The sequence below is a fragment of the Vulpes vulpes genome, chromosome 13, assembly GCF_048418805.1.
Source record: "Vulpes vulpes isolate BD-2025 chromosome 13, VulVul3, whole genome shotgun sequence".
Taxonomy (NCBI): domain Eukaryota; kingdom Metazoa; phylum Chordata; class Mammalia; order Carnivora; family Canidae; genus Vulpes; species Vulpes vulpes.
Window position 1 is genome coordinate 54,620,077 of NC_132792.1, and position 15,618 is coordinate 54,635,694.

General features: G+C 36.7%; 1 protein-coding gene and 1 pseudogene across 1 annotated transcript in view; one reads left to right on the forward strand and one right to left on the reverse strand.

Annotated features, from left to right (window-relative positions):
- Positions 1 to 15,618, reverse strand: part of ZFHX4 (zinc finger homeobox 4) — a 179,398-nt gene that overhangs the window by 25,923 nt on the left and 137,857 nt on the right. The window contains 1 exon segment of the mRNA XM_072734447.1: positions 6,550 to 6,618. Within this exon segment, the coding sequence (XP_072590548.1) occupies positions 6,550 to 6,618 (69 nt within the window).
- LOC112930435 (small ribosomal subunit protein eS25 pseudogene) lies at positions 2,605 to 3,007 on the forward strand (annotated as a pseudogene).

Genomic DNA, 15,618 nt, shown 5'->3' on the forward strand with positions numbered 1-15,618 from the left:
TTCAACTGTGAGTCCTCAAAGGCACCATACAAATCCATTTATTCCATATTTGCACTTTGCCACTGCACAAAAGCAGAGCTGAGGTCCATGGTGGAGGGGGTCAGTCATCTGAGGGCTGTGGGGGAAGCTTCCCTTTCAGGCAAATACCTGTGAAATTCTTACTTTAAGAGGAGAGAATCAACACTTCTTAAGGCTCTAGCCTGCTTTCACCCCGTCAGTGATAATTACTGATCAAACACAGGCTCTCTCATCCCGGCAGGGGCCGGCCTGGGTGGGGACGGTGGCCAGCTTGGTGTGAGGGTCTGGAAGGCTCAGGTCATGACTGGATTGGGCTGTTGCCCTGCCGAGTCCACACATGTGACGTGACATCCAGTGTCAAGCCTTCCACCTACGACAGCCCACGGCAATTACTTTTCAACTCATCCTGGGGAAGGGATGCAAGACTTCTTTGAGTAGATTTACTGGACCTTTCCCCCAGGGCTGGAAAATGAAGTGTCAGAGTGCTACTGAGTGTCCTTATCTTGAGGGGACATAAAATGGTAAGGGCTATCGCAACTCACATTAATAAAACATAGGGTGTCAGGAGAAAAAAACAAAAATTATGAAGGCACCAAAAGAAAGAAACTGTAGTATAATCTGGGTCTCATCAGACAGTTTTTGCGGGGTCTTCTTCATTTTCCAGGATGTGTTTTAAGTGTGAGAGAAATTCCCAGACATGTTCTTCTATACATCACTGTTGTGTCTGACCTCAGCCTGACCCTGGCAACAGTTTGAGAAATCTGAATGTGAACAAAGACTCTGTGTCAGCAGCAGGGAAAGATTGTGGGGTAGACTCTCCCCATCAACTTAATCGCAAACAGCAGTTCTGAGGCCATAACTTCGCCTGGCTCTTCCAAGCCACAACTCATAACCTCTAGAGGTGGATTTGCCCGCACTGCCTCTGCTTCTGTGACTTTTTTCCCCTCTCTCTTTTCTGGTTCTTCCTTTGAAGTAGGCAGGCAATTAGCTCTAATGCTCAAGCAATTCAGACCTGTTTTGTGGTTTGGAAGGCGTAAGCTGTTTATTACAGGTAGGCTCTTTGGAGCCATAGAACTTTGCAAATTTTTAATCATGCAAAAAATAATCAAAGGGTAACTTATATACACCATAAAGTTTCTTACAAGGCAGGAAAAAAAAGGTCACTTTCATTCTTAAAGAGAGCTTTTGAAATAGATTTGACATTCGTTTTATAAATAGGCTTCAGAGTCAAGAGTATTAATGAAGAGAAACAGCTTTCTAGGAAAACTGTAGGTTGGATCTGGGGCTAAGGGAAGGGGTGTCTACAGTCTAATTTTCAAGTACCACATTTCCTCAACTGTAAAATGCCATAAAATGTAAGGTGCCTTGTGGGAAAGAATATGTATATGTATATTATTAAGGTATTAATATATAATATTAATGTATTAAAGGAATGCCTTGAAACTAAGGAAAGTTCCACAAAGTTCCATTCTCTGAAATTCCAAAATAAAGACACTAAGTTACACAAAATTCCAAAATGAAGATGCTAATGCAGTTTTCATTTTCATCAATAAGTTTCTTCACTAATATGTTATACATAATAACACTTCATAATACCGTTGTATTCACAATATATGTATTTTTAATTATTACTTTCCTTTACGGAATATAAGAAATACAGTATTTATTTATATGCCAAACTTTATGACATGAATGTACTTATGCCTAAAATGTGCACTAGGGTCCTGTAGGATTTCCCAACTTTCAAATAAATGATAATACATTTTTCTTTTTAAGTGTTTCAAAACACTAAGAAGAAGACAAAATACTACTGTAATCTCATGTTATACAAGTGCGTTACCAAAATTTCCCCTAGCATTTTTATCATGCCTGACATAATTGTAAGTTACTCTATACATACACATAAACTATATTGAAAAGAAATAAAAGTTTTTGAATGACTAGCTTAGAATTCTTCCATTGGAATATTAAAAAATTATTGGAAAATCGTTATTAATTTATTCTATAAAATTATTATAATTTCTAAGCAAATCTATCCAGTAATAGCCCTCTGACCTAAGCGCCAGCCAATTGTGCTTGGTTCCCATTACTTTATTATACAACTGTGTTTGGGAACCCTCTAAATTGTCTAAGGAAAACACTGCATACTTCTTAAGCCCATGAAATAATAATGTAAAGCGGAAACAGAATAGTAATTAAATGTGTTATATTTTAGTTTTAATTGTAGGTATTGAGCATCTGTTCTAGACACCTGGCTTATAAGAATTTTCTCCTGAACTCCGTTGTCTCTGTACAGTCCCACCCCATCCAAATCTATCCTCCATTTGATCTACTTAAACCTGACTTTTCTACTCAAAGTCTTAGAATGACACCCATCACTTACAAGGAAAAAGCTCAATTTTCTGTAGGTGGCAAGAATATCTTCAAGATACCTGGTCCTTGTCTACTTACTACCCCAGTTTCATCTTTCTTCCCTTCCTACCCTGCATTTAATTTCAAAAACAGTCTTCACAAACTTTAAGGCATCAAAATCACGTGGAAGACTTGTTAAAACAGAGGAGTGGCTGCTGCTCTCTGAGCTTCGTTATGCCACCCAAATACGATAAGAAGAAAGATGCCAGAAAGTCAGCCAAAAATGACAGAGACCCAATGAACAAATCCAGGGGCAAAGCCAAAACGAAGAAGTGGTCCAAAGGCAGAGTTCGGGACAAGCTCGATATTCTGGTCTCGTCTGATAAAGCAACGTATGACAAACTCTGCAAGAAAGTTCCCAACTATAAGCTGATAACTCCAGCTGTTATCCAAAAAGGCTCTGTTAACTGAAAGACTGAAAGACTGAAAATTCGAGGTTCCCTGGCCAGGGTAGCCCTTCAGGAGCTCCTCAGTAAAGGACTTACTAAACTGGTTTCAAAGCACAGAGCTCAAATAATTTACATTGGAAATACCAAGGGTAGATAGAGATGCCCCAGCTGCTGGTAAAGATGCATGAATAAGACCCCACTAACTGTACGTTTTGAGAAATAAAACTTTATTTAAAAAAATAAAAAGCTGGTCTCCACCCCTAGAGCTGCTGATTCAGTAGGTTTAAAGTGAAGCCTGAAAATCGACATCTCTCAGTTTCCAGGCGATGCTATACTTCTGGTCCAAGGGCCACATTTTGTGAACCACTGTTCCAGAAACATGTGACCATTTTTAATGTCCTCTTCCTCCCTCTAAGATGTACCATTATATTTTCTTTTCTTATCTAGAGCAATTTTTCTTTGCCACTGTATACCCCCACTTATCCTTCAAACCCAGCTTGGGAAATATCAGTTTTATCATCCATAAAAATGGGGTTCATAACACCTACCTCATAGGTTTGTTATAAGATACATGAATAAAAATCAGTCAGCACAGAGCTTAACACAAAATAAGTGCGAAAAAAAATGTTAGCTGTATTATTACTAGTATTAGTCATCACTTCGTTCTCCAAAACCTCTTCTCTGAATGTTGAACAAAAGAGTAATGTTTCTGGGTACTTTTTTTTTTTTCATTAATTAATTTATTTTTAGCCTTTCTTTTACTTATGCATTGAAAAACATGTCAAAAAACCCTAGTGTGTGAAAATTATCTGTGTATAGCCTACTTCCCCTAATAGGTACACCTTTACAGAAAACAGTAATTATCTTGTTTATTTCTGTGCCAGAACCACCTGGAACGGTGCCTGGACTATAGAAGGCAGGCAAGACTTATTAGTTAGAACACTAAATTGAATTTAGGAGGCAAAATTGTGAGAAGAAAAGGAGGAGTCCAGACGCTATCCCATTCTGCTCCCCATTCAATGAAACTTTAAAAAGGCTTTTTGTTTGTTTGATTTTGGTTTGGTTTGGGTGGTTTTGTTTGTCTGTTTGTGTTTTCTATTTCTCTACTAAATCACATTCATTATTCAACCCTCCCCAGTCTGGCTTCCAATCAATTGCTCTTCTCAAAGCCACCAATGACTTCATGCTGTGAAATCCAGTGGTCATTTTTTCATCTCCGTGTTACCTTACCTTGCTCAACAGAAGTTACTCTCCTCTTTTCCTTGAAAAAGGTCCCTCTCTCAAGTTTTATTGCATCAGACTATCGTGATTTTTATCCTATGTCTTTGAAAGTTCCCTCTTATTCCCCTGGGCTGAAGCCTTCGCCATTTAAAATCTAAATATTGGAGTGTCTCCAGCATTGGTCCAAAGCCCTATTCTCTTCTCTATCTACAAAGGGAGGATAATTGAGGAAAAATAATAATCTTCCTAGATGATAGCATCCAGATCCATTACTTTAAATTTTCTATCTCCATTTGGATATCTAGAAAGCATATCAAACTTAACATGTCCAAATTAGAACTTCTGGTTCCGCCTCAACACAACTCACTCTGTTTGCCACCAATCTCCCCCATCTCCCCCACCTCCCTCATCTCCTCCATCTCCGTTATTGGTACCACCAAAAGCAAGAGTCCTTTCTGCCTCACATACATACAGTCTATCAGCAAGTTCTATTAAGCCAAATTCCAAAATATTGAGTGCACACGAAATCTATCTATTTCTTTCTATTTCCATTGCCAGTATACTCAGTCTCTTACCTGGATTCTGAGATGGTCTAATAACTAGGTAAGTCTTGCTCTTGCTTTCCTACAATTTATGTTGCACATCCTATAAAATCCAGCTAGTCTCCTGCTTATACCCTACCATACTTCCTATTTCACTTAGAATAATATGCAAACTTCTTACTATGGTTGAAGTTACCAGGCCTTTGTCTACCTTTCCGAATGTACCTTATGCTAGTCACCTACTCATTCACTAACCTCCTTCGGTACCAGCCTTTTTTCTCTCTCTTGGACCTGACCAACTTCTTTTCACCTCCACCTGAAAGGCATTTCCCCAGATTTTGTGTAATTGGCTCCTTCTCATTAGTTAGGACTCAGCTCACCTGTCATTTCCTCAGAGAACTTCTCTGACCATTGCTTCTAAGGGAGCTCATCACCTGTCACACGAGAGGGATTCTCAGACTTTAGTGGGAATCACATCATCTGGAGGGCTTGTTAACTACAGACTGCCAGGCCTCGTCTGCAGTGTTTCTGATTCTGTAAATCTAGGATGAGGACCAGGAACCTGCATTCTTACAATTCCCAGATTTCGCTGATGCTGCTCGTCTGGCAACCACACTTTGAGAAGCTCCGCTCTAGCACATTACCTCTTTTATTTCCTCTATTACATTCACAGCAATCTGAACATAACTTTTTTTAAATAGAAATATTGTCTGAAAAATGGGAGAACTCATCTGTTTTATTCATGACTTATGCTCAACAGTCCCTGGCACTAATATTTTGAGTAAAATTGATGATTCCTAGTTTTCTTAGTTGGGATAACTACATTTATAGCAGGATGGCATCAGTTAAGACAGAGAAGAAGAAGAAATAGTTTTGCAAAAGTGAGAAATTCCATTTGGAATTTGTTATATTGGACTTCTCTGTAGAATATCTCTATGGAAATATCCAGAAGGCATGAGAGTTTCTCAACAAAAAGTTTCTCAGAGGCTGGGTGAAGGTGTAGATTTTGGTGCCCTTGTTTACAAAACAATAAATAAATATATTGACAAGCAGTGTTTTCTTTTTTGTTTGATACTTTTTTCATAGTCTTGATATTTGGCCTATTATTTCTAAACTGATCACTAATGAAATCCTCTGATTGGCTGTAGATGAGGGAGGCAAACTGACTTATTTTATTTTAAATATGCTCTCCAGTTTTCTAGGGAAGATAACATATAAAATGGAAAAGTACTCATAAGAATGCATAGATAAAGCCAACTTAACTTTAAAGAATTTTTAAAGAGTGAAGTTCTGACTTTATATTAGGGGAATGTTTTCACTTGAAAAAAGTATTTCAGTTCTCCATTATGAATGCAAAGGACTTTTTTAGTATTTTTTGTCTAGAGATCTAGTAGAAATCTGAAATTTGGGATCGTGCCAGGAATAAATGAGGTGTGTTATGGCAACATGGGTGAATTTCCTCTTAAATTATCTGAATATAATGCAGTAAGAAAGCATTGCTGCAATTTTTTAAAAACACACAAACACACACACACACACACACACATACATCACAGAGACTAGGAAATGTGTTGACATGGCTGTACAAAGTCCAGTCAACTCATTAATTTGTCCAAAACAACTCTACCAACTAGGTTGTTTGATTTGAGGAAAAATAATATCCTGCTTATTGACTTATACTTTGTAACAAACTGACACTTAGGTAAAATTTCATAGTGTATAAATGTAGATGTGAGAAATGATCCTGCAGAAGTTGCTTATTCTTTAAGATGTTACTTTCTATATGTGTCCAAATATAGTATACATTAAATTTTATATTTAATTTTGCCTTTAACTTATTCGTATAAGAGATCTGATGAGATCTAATTAGAGAAGTTCCAGAGATACATTTATAACTTAAATTAGGAGAGTAACCAATGTAACTCATTTAGGACAAACAAGATTTTGAGAAGAAATAGACCAATTACCTGAGGTTGCTCTCAACTGCTGCTCTGTAAGATCATCCTCACAGGTCCTGGCTCCCAAAGAGGCAGTTTCTGCAAGAGACATCAGAGTGAAGAGTAATGAGCACACCACGTCCAGCTCTGCAGTCACAGCCAGTATCACAAGAATCCCAAATGTGACTTTCAAAAAAAATAAGCACCAGGAAGAGCTCAGGTAAGACTACAGCACACCTTACATCACAGTGAGCAGGGGTCAGCAAAATGAGTCCAGAGCTTTAAATTTAGATCAAATTCTCCATCAGCAGCACACAACAAATACAACAATATAGACAAAATATGGAAGAAGGAAGACTCATTTGATTTCTACTTCTTGGATATTTGGCCAGGCCTACATTATAAGATCATGTGTTGTGATGACAATGGCACATAGCATAAATTATGAGCATACTTTTAGTTCTCTGTCAAGAAGGCAAAAAAAGAAAAAAACACAAAAAACTTCAATATCTGATAGCTCATGTGAGAGACCAGAGCCAAAAAAACAAGCAGCTGAGGAAAGCTGAAGAAAATGTTCAAGTTGTCAATGAATTCACATCTCTATTCTGATCTTTTATTTGAGCTCCAGAGCAGAAGCACCAACAATGTCCTGGTTTGCTAAACTCAACCCCAAGCACAAATCATTATTTTCATCTATCTCCATTCTTCCTTTGTGTTCCCTGTTGTGGGGAAATCTATTAAAAAAATGACTGGACCTCAGAAATCACCCTCAACATCTCATTCTTTCATCACACTGAGTCATCCCATGCTGTTGATTCTATGGCAATGTCTCTTGTCATGTGTGTTTCTGTATTTCTCTGTCACCTTCTCTTCACTGACAATTTCAGTAGCCTCCACAACAATCTTCCTGTCTTGAATTCCTTGTCTCATCAGACTAATCTCCCATAAAACCACAAGAACTTTCTTACCAGAGCACAGAATTGCCTGAGTACCATTCGTGGCTCTAACCATTTCTAGGTAAGAGACCTTAAGTATATAACTTAACCTTTCTAAACCTTAATTCCTCCTTGGTGATATACAGATTGTATAACTGCATAAATAATCAACAACTATAAGAGAAAAAAAGACAAAAGTACAACATGATCTAGTCTTAAAATTGAGGAAAGGCTGGATTGTACTGAGAGGTTAAAAAGCTCATCACACAATTCTCACACTGCCGAAGAGATTCATGTTTATCTAATATTTCTGAGCACCAGCATCTCTCGTTGATCTGAAGGCTTTAATTAAACAAATAATTAACCTTGGAAATAGAAGTGCACACCAAGGCACTATTATTGCATTTACTGATTGTTTTTTCTGCTATGTACAACACCTCTGGCCTCTGGTGGTAATCTATTTAAAAAGAATGATAATAAACCCTCAGTGTCTTCACCCCAACAACAACAACAAAAATCATGTTTTTTTTTTTTTAAACAACAACAAAACTTAAATTAGTCTTGAAAGAAGAATTCATCCTTAGTTCTTGCTTATAAATCCAAATAACTTCCAGATAGATCCCAATATTGCTATCCATCCAATATGCCATTCAAGGAACCCACCATTTGCCTCTTGGCAATCTCTCGGATATTTATGCCTTGACAACGGTGTTGTTCCTTCTGCTTTGTAAACGTCTTTTGTTCTTCTCATGTTAAACTCTGATTCTTCCCTCAAAACCTAACACAAGTGTCTCCTCCTCTGTGCTCCCATAACAATTAGCTTATAAGTATGTTTTAGCACTTAGGATGTATTATGATAACTTTTTACATGGTTCACACATATTTCCCCGATAAATTGTGAGTTCCTCAAGAACTTTCATCTTCACAGATTCTCAACTAAGGACAAAATGAGGCATATCAAAGTCACCAGAACACTTCTATTCAAAATACGAATCTATGTCCTATATGTGGAAGCAGACGAATTTCAAGATGAGAATTTTAGAAGAGCTTCCCAGAGCCTCAAGACTAAATTCAAAGCCCTTTCAATTATACCAAACACAGATACTAATTCTGTTACATATACAGATCTTCCTCCACTTATGGTGGGGTTAAGTCCCCATGAATATATTGTAAGTTGAAAATACCTCGAGTCGAAAATGCTTTTAATACATGTAACCTACTGAACATCATAGCTTAGCCGAGCCTATCTTAAACGTGCTCAGAACACTTATGTTAGCCTGCAGTTGGGTAAAATCATCTAACACAAGGCCTATTTTATAATGAAGTGCTGAATATCTCATACAATTTATTGAATACTGTACTGAAAGTGAAAAACAGGATGGTCGGGTGGACACAGAATGGTTACAAGTTTATTGGTTGTTTACCCTCGTGAGTGCCTGGCTGACTGGGAGCTGGGGCTCGCTTCCACTGCCCAGCATGATGAGAGGGAGAATCTTACCACATATGGTTAGCCTGGGAAAAGATCGAAATTCAAAATTCAAAGTATGGTTTCTACTGAATGCTTATCACTTTTGACCACCGTCAGGTTGGAAAATGTTAAATTGAACCATTCATTGTCATCTGGAGACTATTTGTATAAATGTGTGTGCGTGTATGTATTTTAGTGTACCAGATCCAGATACTTACTTAAATAGATATCAGTAGTATCTAAGCAAGTTTGACCAAATGACTGCTACTCATTTGATTCATGAAAATAAAAATTTTAAAATGATAACTTATTGAATTTGTATTTCTGCCAGTACTCTGATGACCTATCTATGTAAAATAATCATGTAAGGGGTTCCTGCGTTGCTCAGTCAGTTTAAGTGTCTGACTCTTGATTTCAGCTTGGGTCATGATCTCAGGGTCATGGGATTGAGTCCTGCGATCGGGGGGTGGGGGTGGAGGTGGAGTCTGCTTCTCTCCTTCCCCCTCTCCCTCTGCCCCTCCCTATCCCCCCATCCTCTGCATGCATGTTCTCTCTCTAAAATAAATAAATCTTTAAAAATAGCCATGTAATCCTCATGGTAAAGTCATGAGGCAATTATTAACCCTAATTTTATTTTATTTTATTTTATTTTTTAATTTTTTTAACCCTAACTTTATAAATCAGGAGCCTGGAGCTTAAAGGTTAGGGTCACCTGCCCCAGGTTCCCAAGTTTGAAACTGACAGAGCCTGGAAGGGAACCCAGGTCAGCCTCCTATAAAGTCTCTGAGTGTCTGGATGTGTCCAGTTGTAATACCAGAGTTTTAAGGTGCCTATAAATGTATCCCTAGTCTCAGTGAAGTCCTGAAGCCAAGTGGTGCCTTTGGGGGTGGGGGGATGCTGAAGAAAGCAACTTTCACTAGTCTTATAAAGACTCTGATATTTCATAAAACATTACATTCCTTGAATATATGATATAACTAAATAATAGTTTGGTGCCCCACTGAAGTCATTTTGAGAGTGACTTAAGGAAATGGGCAAAATGTCAAGACCAGAAACCATCATTTAATCTCACAAATTAGGATACGTGGTACTTGGAAACTGTTCCACTGAGAGCGACTTGTGCAAATAATTTCATAAAGGAATGTAGTTCCGAATGCCACAGAATATTTTTTATGTCTTCAACAATACTGCTCCCTTTATACAAATGATATAAATATTTTAATAAAGGAGCTTTTAACTTAACAAATGAACTGATTAATCTATACTTTTCTGCCTGTGTAAATGAAATGTTTAAAACCTAGTAATGATACATAGCATCTTTCAATATTTCACTTTAATAATTGCTCTGTAATAACAAATTTGACTGCTGTTAACACGATCTGTCTCTTTGCTGGTGATTTAATTAGATTACTAATTTGTGTTCTCTAGCACCTGACCTTTCTTATTTAATACTATTTAAAAATAATACCACTGACAATTTATCCAGTATTCTACTCTATTCTGTCAATTTGGTGATGATCACACATTTGGAAATGGTACCAAATTACTCTATTTTTATTAACACAATGTGGGAGTAATCGGCCCCATTTTCTGTGGAAGAGTCTATCGATCATCACAATCACCATCATCAACAACAACATTTCACAGAGTATTTACTCTGTGCCAGGTGATGACTGATGCCCTTTATATATGCATTAGAATACCCTGAGCAAGCGGTGAGCCATGATTTGAACCCGTGCATTTTTATTTCAGGGATAGGTAATTTAACCACAATCATATACTAAACCATATTTTTTAAATTCTAAGAGTAGCTTTTCTTGTGGTTCTGCAATTATGTCTTGTGTTCATTTTTCCCATTTGGCCTGAATTCTGCTAATCACCCATTCCCTTAGCCCAACGCAAATGGTTACATCTCCAAAGACAATGTTTAAAAGCCTAAATTTTTAGGCTTCCTATTCCGTTTAATCATAAGACAGGAGGTTCTCAAGGCTCTCATTTCCTCACACTTGCCATCCTGACTCCTAAGCCTATTCATTTCATTACTCTGTTTCACTTTTCCCTTTGCTTACATGAATAGTAATTCTGGTAAGTAAACTGATAACTTTTAGGCATTTCATCTTGGTTCAAAAACGGTCAAGTTTCCATCTGTCAAATCTGTTTTCCCCTGCTAATTGAAATTATATATACACACACACACACACACACACACACACACACACACACATATACACACATATACATATTTATAACTACAAGCAATACAAATCTAATGATCAGGGAAAGATCTGGAATTTTAATTTTAAAACAGTCTAGATACATAAGTGGAGAATTCTAAGTTTCAGAATGTTTGTTGTCATTTGGGAAAAGGATAACCTGATCTATACTTCATGATCATAGCAGTCATGAGCTTTCTGTATTCTTATCAGCAAAATTTGGGAAGCATTTGGTACAAGTTGAGTAAATTTTTAAAATACTGGGTGAATGTTTAAGCTGCCAAGTATAGTACAAGTAAGAGAGCATCTGCTTACAAAACTTCCACATTTCATCTCGTCCCACTGACTCGTTAATGCGTTAAATAATAAAGTGTATCACTATTTCAGCAAAATGTATTGAGATATATACCACTAAACAGAATAAATATTAAGTCAACTAGTCTAAAGTAATAGGAAGAAAAACATTTTCTGTAGTCCTAGGAAACTTTATGAGTTCCACTCTACTTCCATCCATTAAAAAAAAAAAAAAAAAAAGGAGTCCAATTCCGGGAAAAAACAAAATTCTCAAAGATATCCACATTTCAAAAACCCTCCCAAGGGATCCCTGGGTGGCGCAGCAGTATGGCGCCTGCCTTTGGCCCGGGGCGCGATCCTGGAGACCCGGGATCGAATTCCACGTCAGGCTCCCGGTGCATGGAGCCTGCTTCTCCCTCTGCCTGTCTCTGCCTCTCTCTCTCTCTGTGTGACTATAGTGAATAAATAAATAAAATCTTTAAAAAAAAAAACAAAAACAAACAAAAACCCTCCCACCTTCTCCTCCCCATTTCCCTTTTGAAACTTTTCCTACCTTAAACTTTGCAAACAGGTGATCCATTGTTAAAGGATATTTTAGAGACTCTGACATAAAAGAGAAGAATTTTGCAGGACTCTAATTTTAAAATAATAAGTGAATATTTGGTGGAAACCCATTAGGTGCTAAGCACATAATATGCATTTTTTTACTCAATCCTTGCAGTAAATCTGTACAGAAAAAAAAACCCACTACTTTCAGGAAAAAAATGATATATTAAAGCTCAGATGTTTTAAGTGATTTTTTTCCCCCACAGAGTAGCAAAAGTAGGATCTGGACTTAGTCTGTATGACACCAAAGCTCCATACTCTCCCCTGAATATTGTTGCCTCCAGGCAGCCTCCAGGACTCCTGGGCCAGGACATCTAAAACCTGAATTTCCCACCTCCTAAAAAAAAAAACAGTTCAAGCTCTTTCAAAGCAAATTCATCACAACAAGATCAATATTTAGAAGAACAAATCAAGTTCAACATTTTTTTATCATCTTGGTAGTTTACATTTTAATAGAGACCTCTGAACTTGCTTGTGCACTACAAAAGTGGAGCTGTTTTCAGATGAAGCAGGTTTGCAATTAAAAATGGTTTCAAGTGGTCTCCATCCGTTTCCTATGTGGATACAAAGAGTGCTCTTCTAAAAAGCTGAGCAACTCAGCATGCTACCAAATGGTTTTGAGTAACCAAGCAACATCATCTTTGTTGACCTGCACTGCTTTCTCTTAAATTATTTCTTCTAGGCAGTAACAGATTGAAGTGCATTGGATGCTCCAGTGTCAATTATCTGAACGGGGCTGGATTTGTAATTTTTTATTTTCTGGAAAAGTAAAGCTCCTTTGCCCTGCCCTGTCTGGTTTTACCCAGAAGTTATTTTTATATAGTAAGGGAGTAGTATCTCCTGGGACCTCTAGGCCAGGAAAGTGTGATCACTTCTTTCTGCTTCTTGAATCATCGATGACCTCAGTGTAATGGGACCTCAAAAGAATTTAATAAGTTCCTGATATCAATTAGTTTCAATAAATTGCTCATACATCTTCTTAATGTGTCTTACTTTAAAGTGTTCTTACTGAATTATTTTTTCTTAAATTTATTAATTTCTAATACACTTCTTCCTGTAAGAGTCTGTTTCATTTCTGATTGTTTTGAAATTAAGAAATCAAAATTCTATTGTTGTAACTTAGGAAAAATATTGTGTTTCCATCTGTCAGTTCCTCAGTTATCTGCACCTAAGTTCTTATAGGATTCATCACAATCTCTACATTGCCTCACATGATTTTAAGTCCTTAGCATATTGCATTAGTTTTGCTAGGTGGCTCATCAACATAGAAAAACCTCTGGTCTACACACTGATTCCTACCCTACCCAGTGATGACCTTTGTTCCTGTGGGGCACTGGCTATTCATTTCAGCCCATTGCTTTGTACCACAAAGCAAGTTTTTAATAGATGAAAACCTCTTCTTTCTATGCCATAGCTACCAACTTTTCTGAATAGGCTCATGCTAGGTCAAAAGCCTTTTAAAGTTATTTTTTTTTAATGAAAAGAAAATAAATGTTTATCCAGCAGTGCATTTTTATCAATATTGCCTTCACCACTTTCAAAGACTCCTTACAAGGGTATCATTTACTCTCAGGGAAGTTGTACTTCCTTGTTTCAGTTATATTATTTGGTTCCTGGAAGCTTCTATAACTTCTCTTATACTTTTACCTCAAAGATGTCAGCAATGATAGGTGCCACCCTCTAAGACTGCATCATTTTTAATTACTACAGCAATTACAGAGTTTAATCAGTTTCACAACTTTTACAAAAAATTCTGATTTTTATTTCAATCACATTCAGTGAGTCATTGGGCATACTTCTTTGGAGTCGTAATCCATGAAACCATCATTTACTCTTGTTGTGAAGAACCAGAACGAGTAACTCTGTGTTGAAATAATGGTAATTTTTTTTTTTTACCTGAGATTCATTCTCTTTGCTTGAAATTTTGAGCAAGCAAAGATAAAAGGTGAGCCATCAGTGACATAAAAATTATGTACTTCCGCTATAGCTATCTGGCTCTTAGAAGCCTGTGTACTACAAAAAACTATTTCATTAAGAGAATATGGACTATTCCTATGCATATATTTGTGCTAAGAAAAAAGAAAAAAAACCATGGACTTAGAAAAAGATACACTTGGACTTGAATCCCAGCTCCAACACTTTCTAGCTATTTGACAGGGCAAGTTGCTTAGCCTCCTTGAAATTCAAGATCCTATATGCAAAAATGGAAGTAAAAATTACTAGATTCCAAGGTGTAATAAGGAGTAAGTTAAGAGCATAAATCATCTAGTACTGAATAAGTAGTAGTTTTATTCATGCACAATTCTTCTCTGGCTTTGGTCCATCCTGCTGAATACAAGTTATTCAAAGGAAAGACTACATCAATTTTATATTATGGCCTTTTAGGTTATATTTATATGTAAGGTACTCTGTCTATCAGCTAAGTTAGTATTTTAGACCTTTAAAATATCACTATTATATGTGTAGATATTTTGGAAAGAGCAAATGTTAACAAGACTAAACATTGTTTTCCTAAGCCATGGTGTTTGAAAGTTTTTTTTTTTTTTTAATCCTTAAGCAAATTTTACATTCTGCACTAAGAGTGGTATGTGTACCAGGTTATAAAGACTGTTCAATTCACACTGGTTTGGCTCTTTACAAAAGTTAAAGTGAAGAAGATGAACTGTTTAGACTGGTAGTGACATCCAAGTCAGCCCTATGTTTCCTCTTGCAAGAGAGGGACGCTGTCCTCTCCAATTCCAAACCCCACCCCCACCATCAGCCTTTTATCAAGAGGAAAAATTTAATGCGAAGTCATAAAGAATCTCAGAATATACAGATTTGTAAACGTGGCAGATTTCAAAACCCTAAAATCTCCATTTATATACAAACGCTGAGTTTGCTTAAAATTCTAGGTTATCCCTTACACTACAGTCACCTGAATCATATGTCCAACTAAACACAGCATCAAAGCACATAACACTTGTTTTTTCTTCAAAGCAATTCATAACGAACCATACATAATATTGTAGAGCTTTCACAATGGCAATGTTAAATGAGAAATGTATGGAATGGGAATTAAAACTTTAGCTTCCATCTGTGTAAATTTAAACAGATCTATTAACATGTTGGAGCCAGTCTTCTCATCTGTAAAGGGGGGATAAAATGTTCTCTTCTGCTTGCCATGACAAGCCCTTGTAAGGATGAAATGTAAATTGTTATCAACACCTCCAGTTGACCATGCATAGTAAGGAAATACAATCTCTGTATCATACTTTTTAAATATTATATGTCTTAAATATGCTGACATGGACTGTACCATTACTACTTATACTAAACTCCTCTATATAGTTATATATATGGGGGAAATTATTGCTTCTCATGCACAGGCTTATTTATTTTGTGAATTATATATGGCTATAAAAGAAAATCCTCAGATGACTAGATCTATTCTTTTTTATTAACACTATAATTGTTGAAATAAATTTAACATTAACCTAAGATGTAGAAAAGTTTCCTAAATTATACGTAAATAATCCTTGGATTTTCACTATTTGGAGTTTTCTACATTTCACCACATTAGGAATGGTCAAATTTATATGGT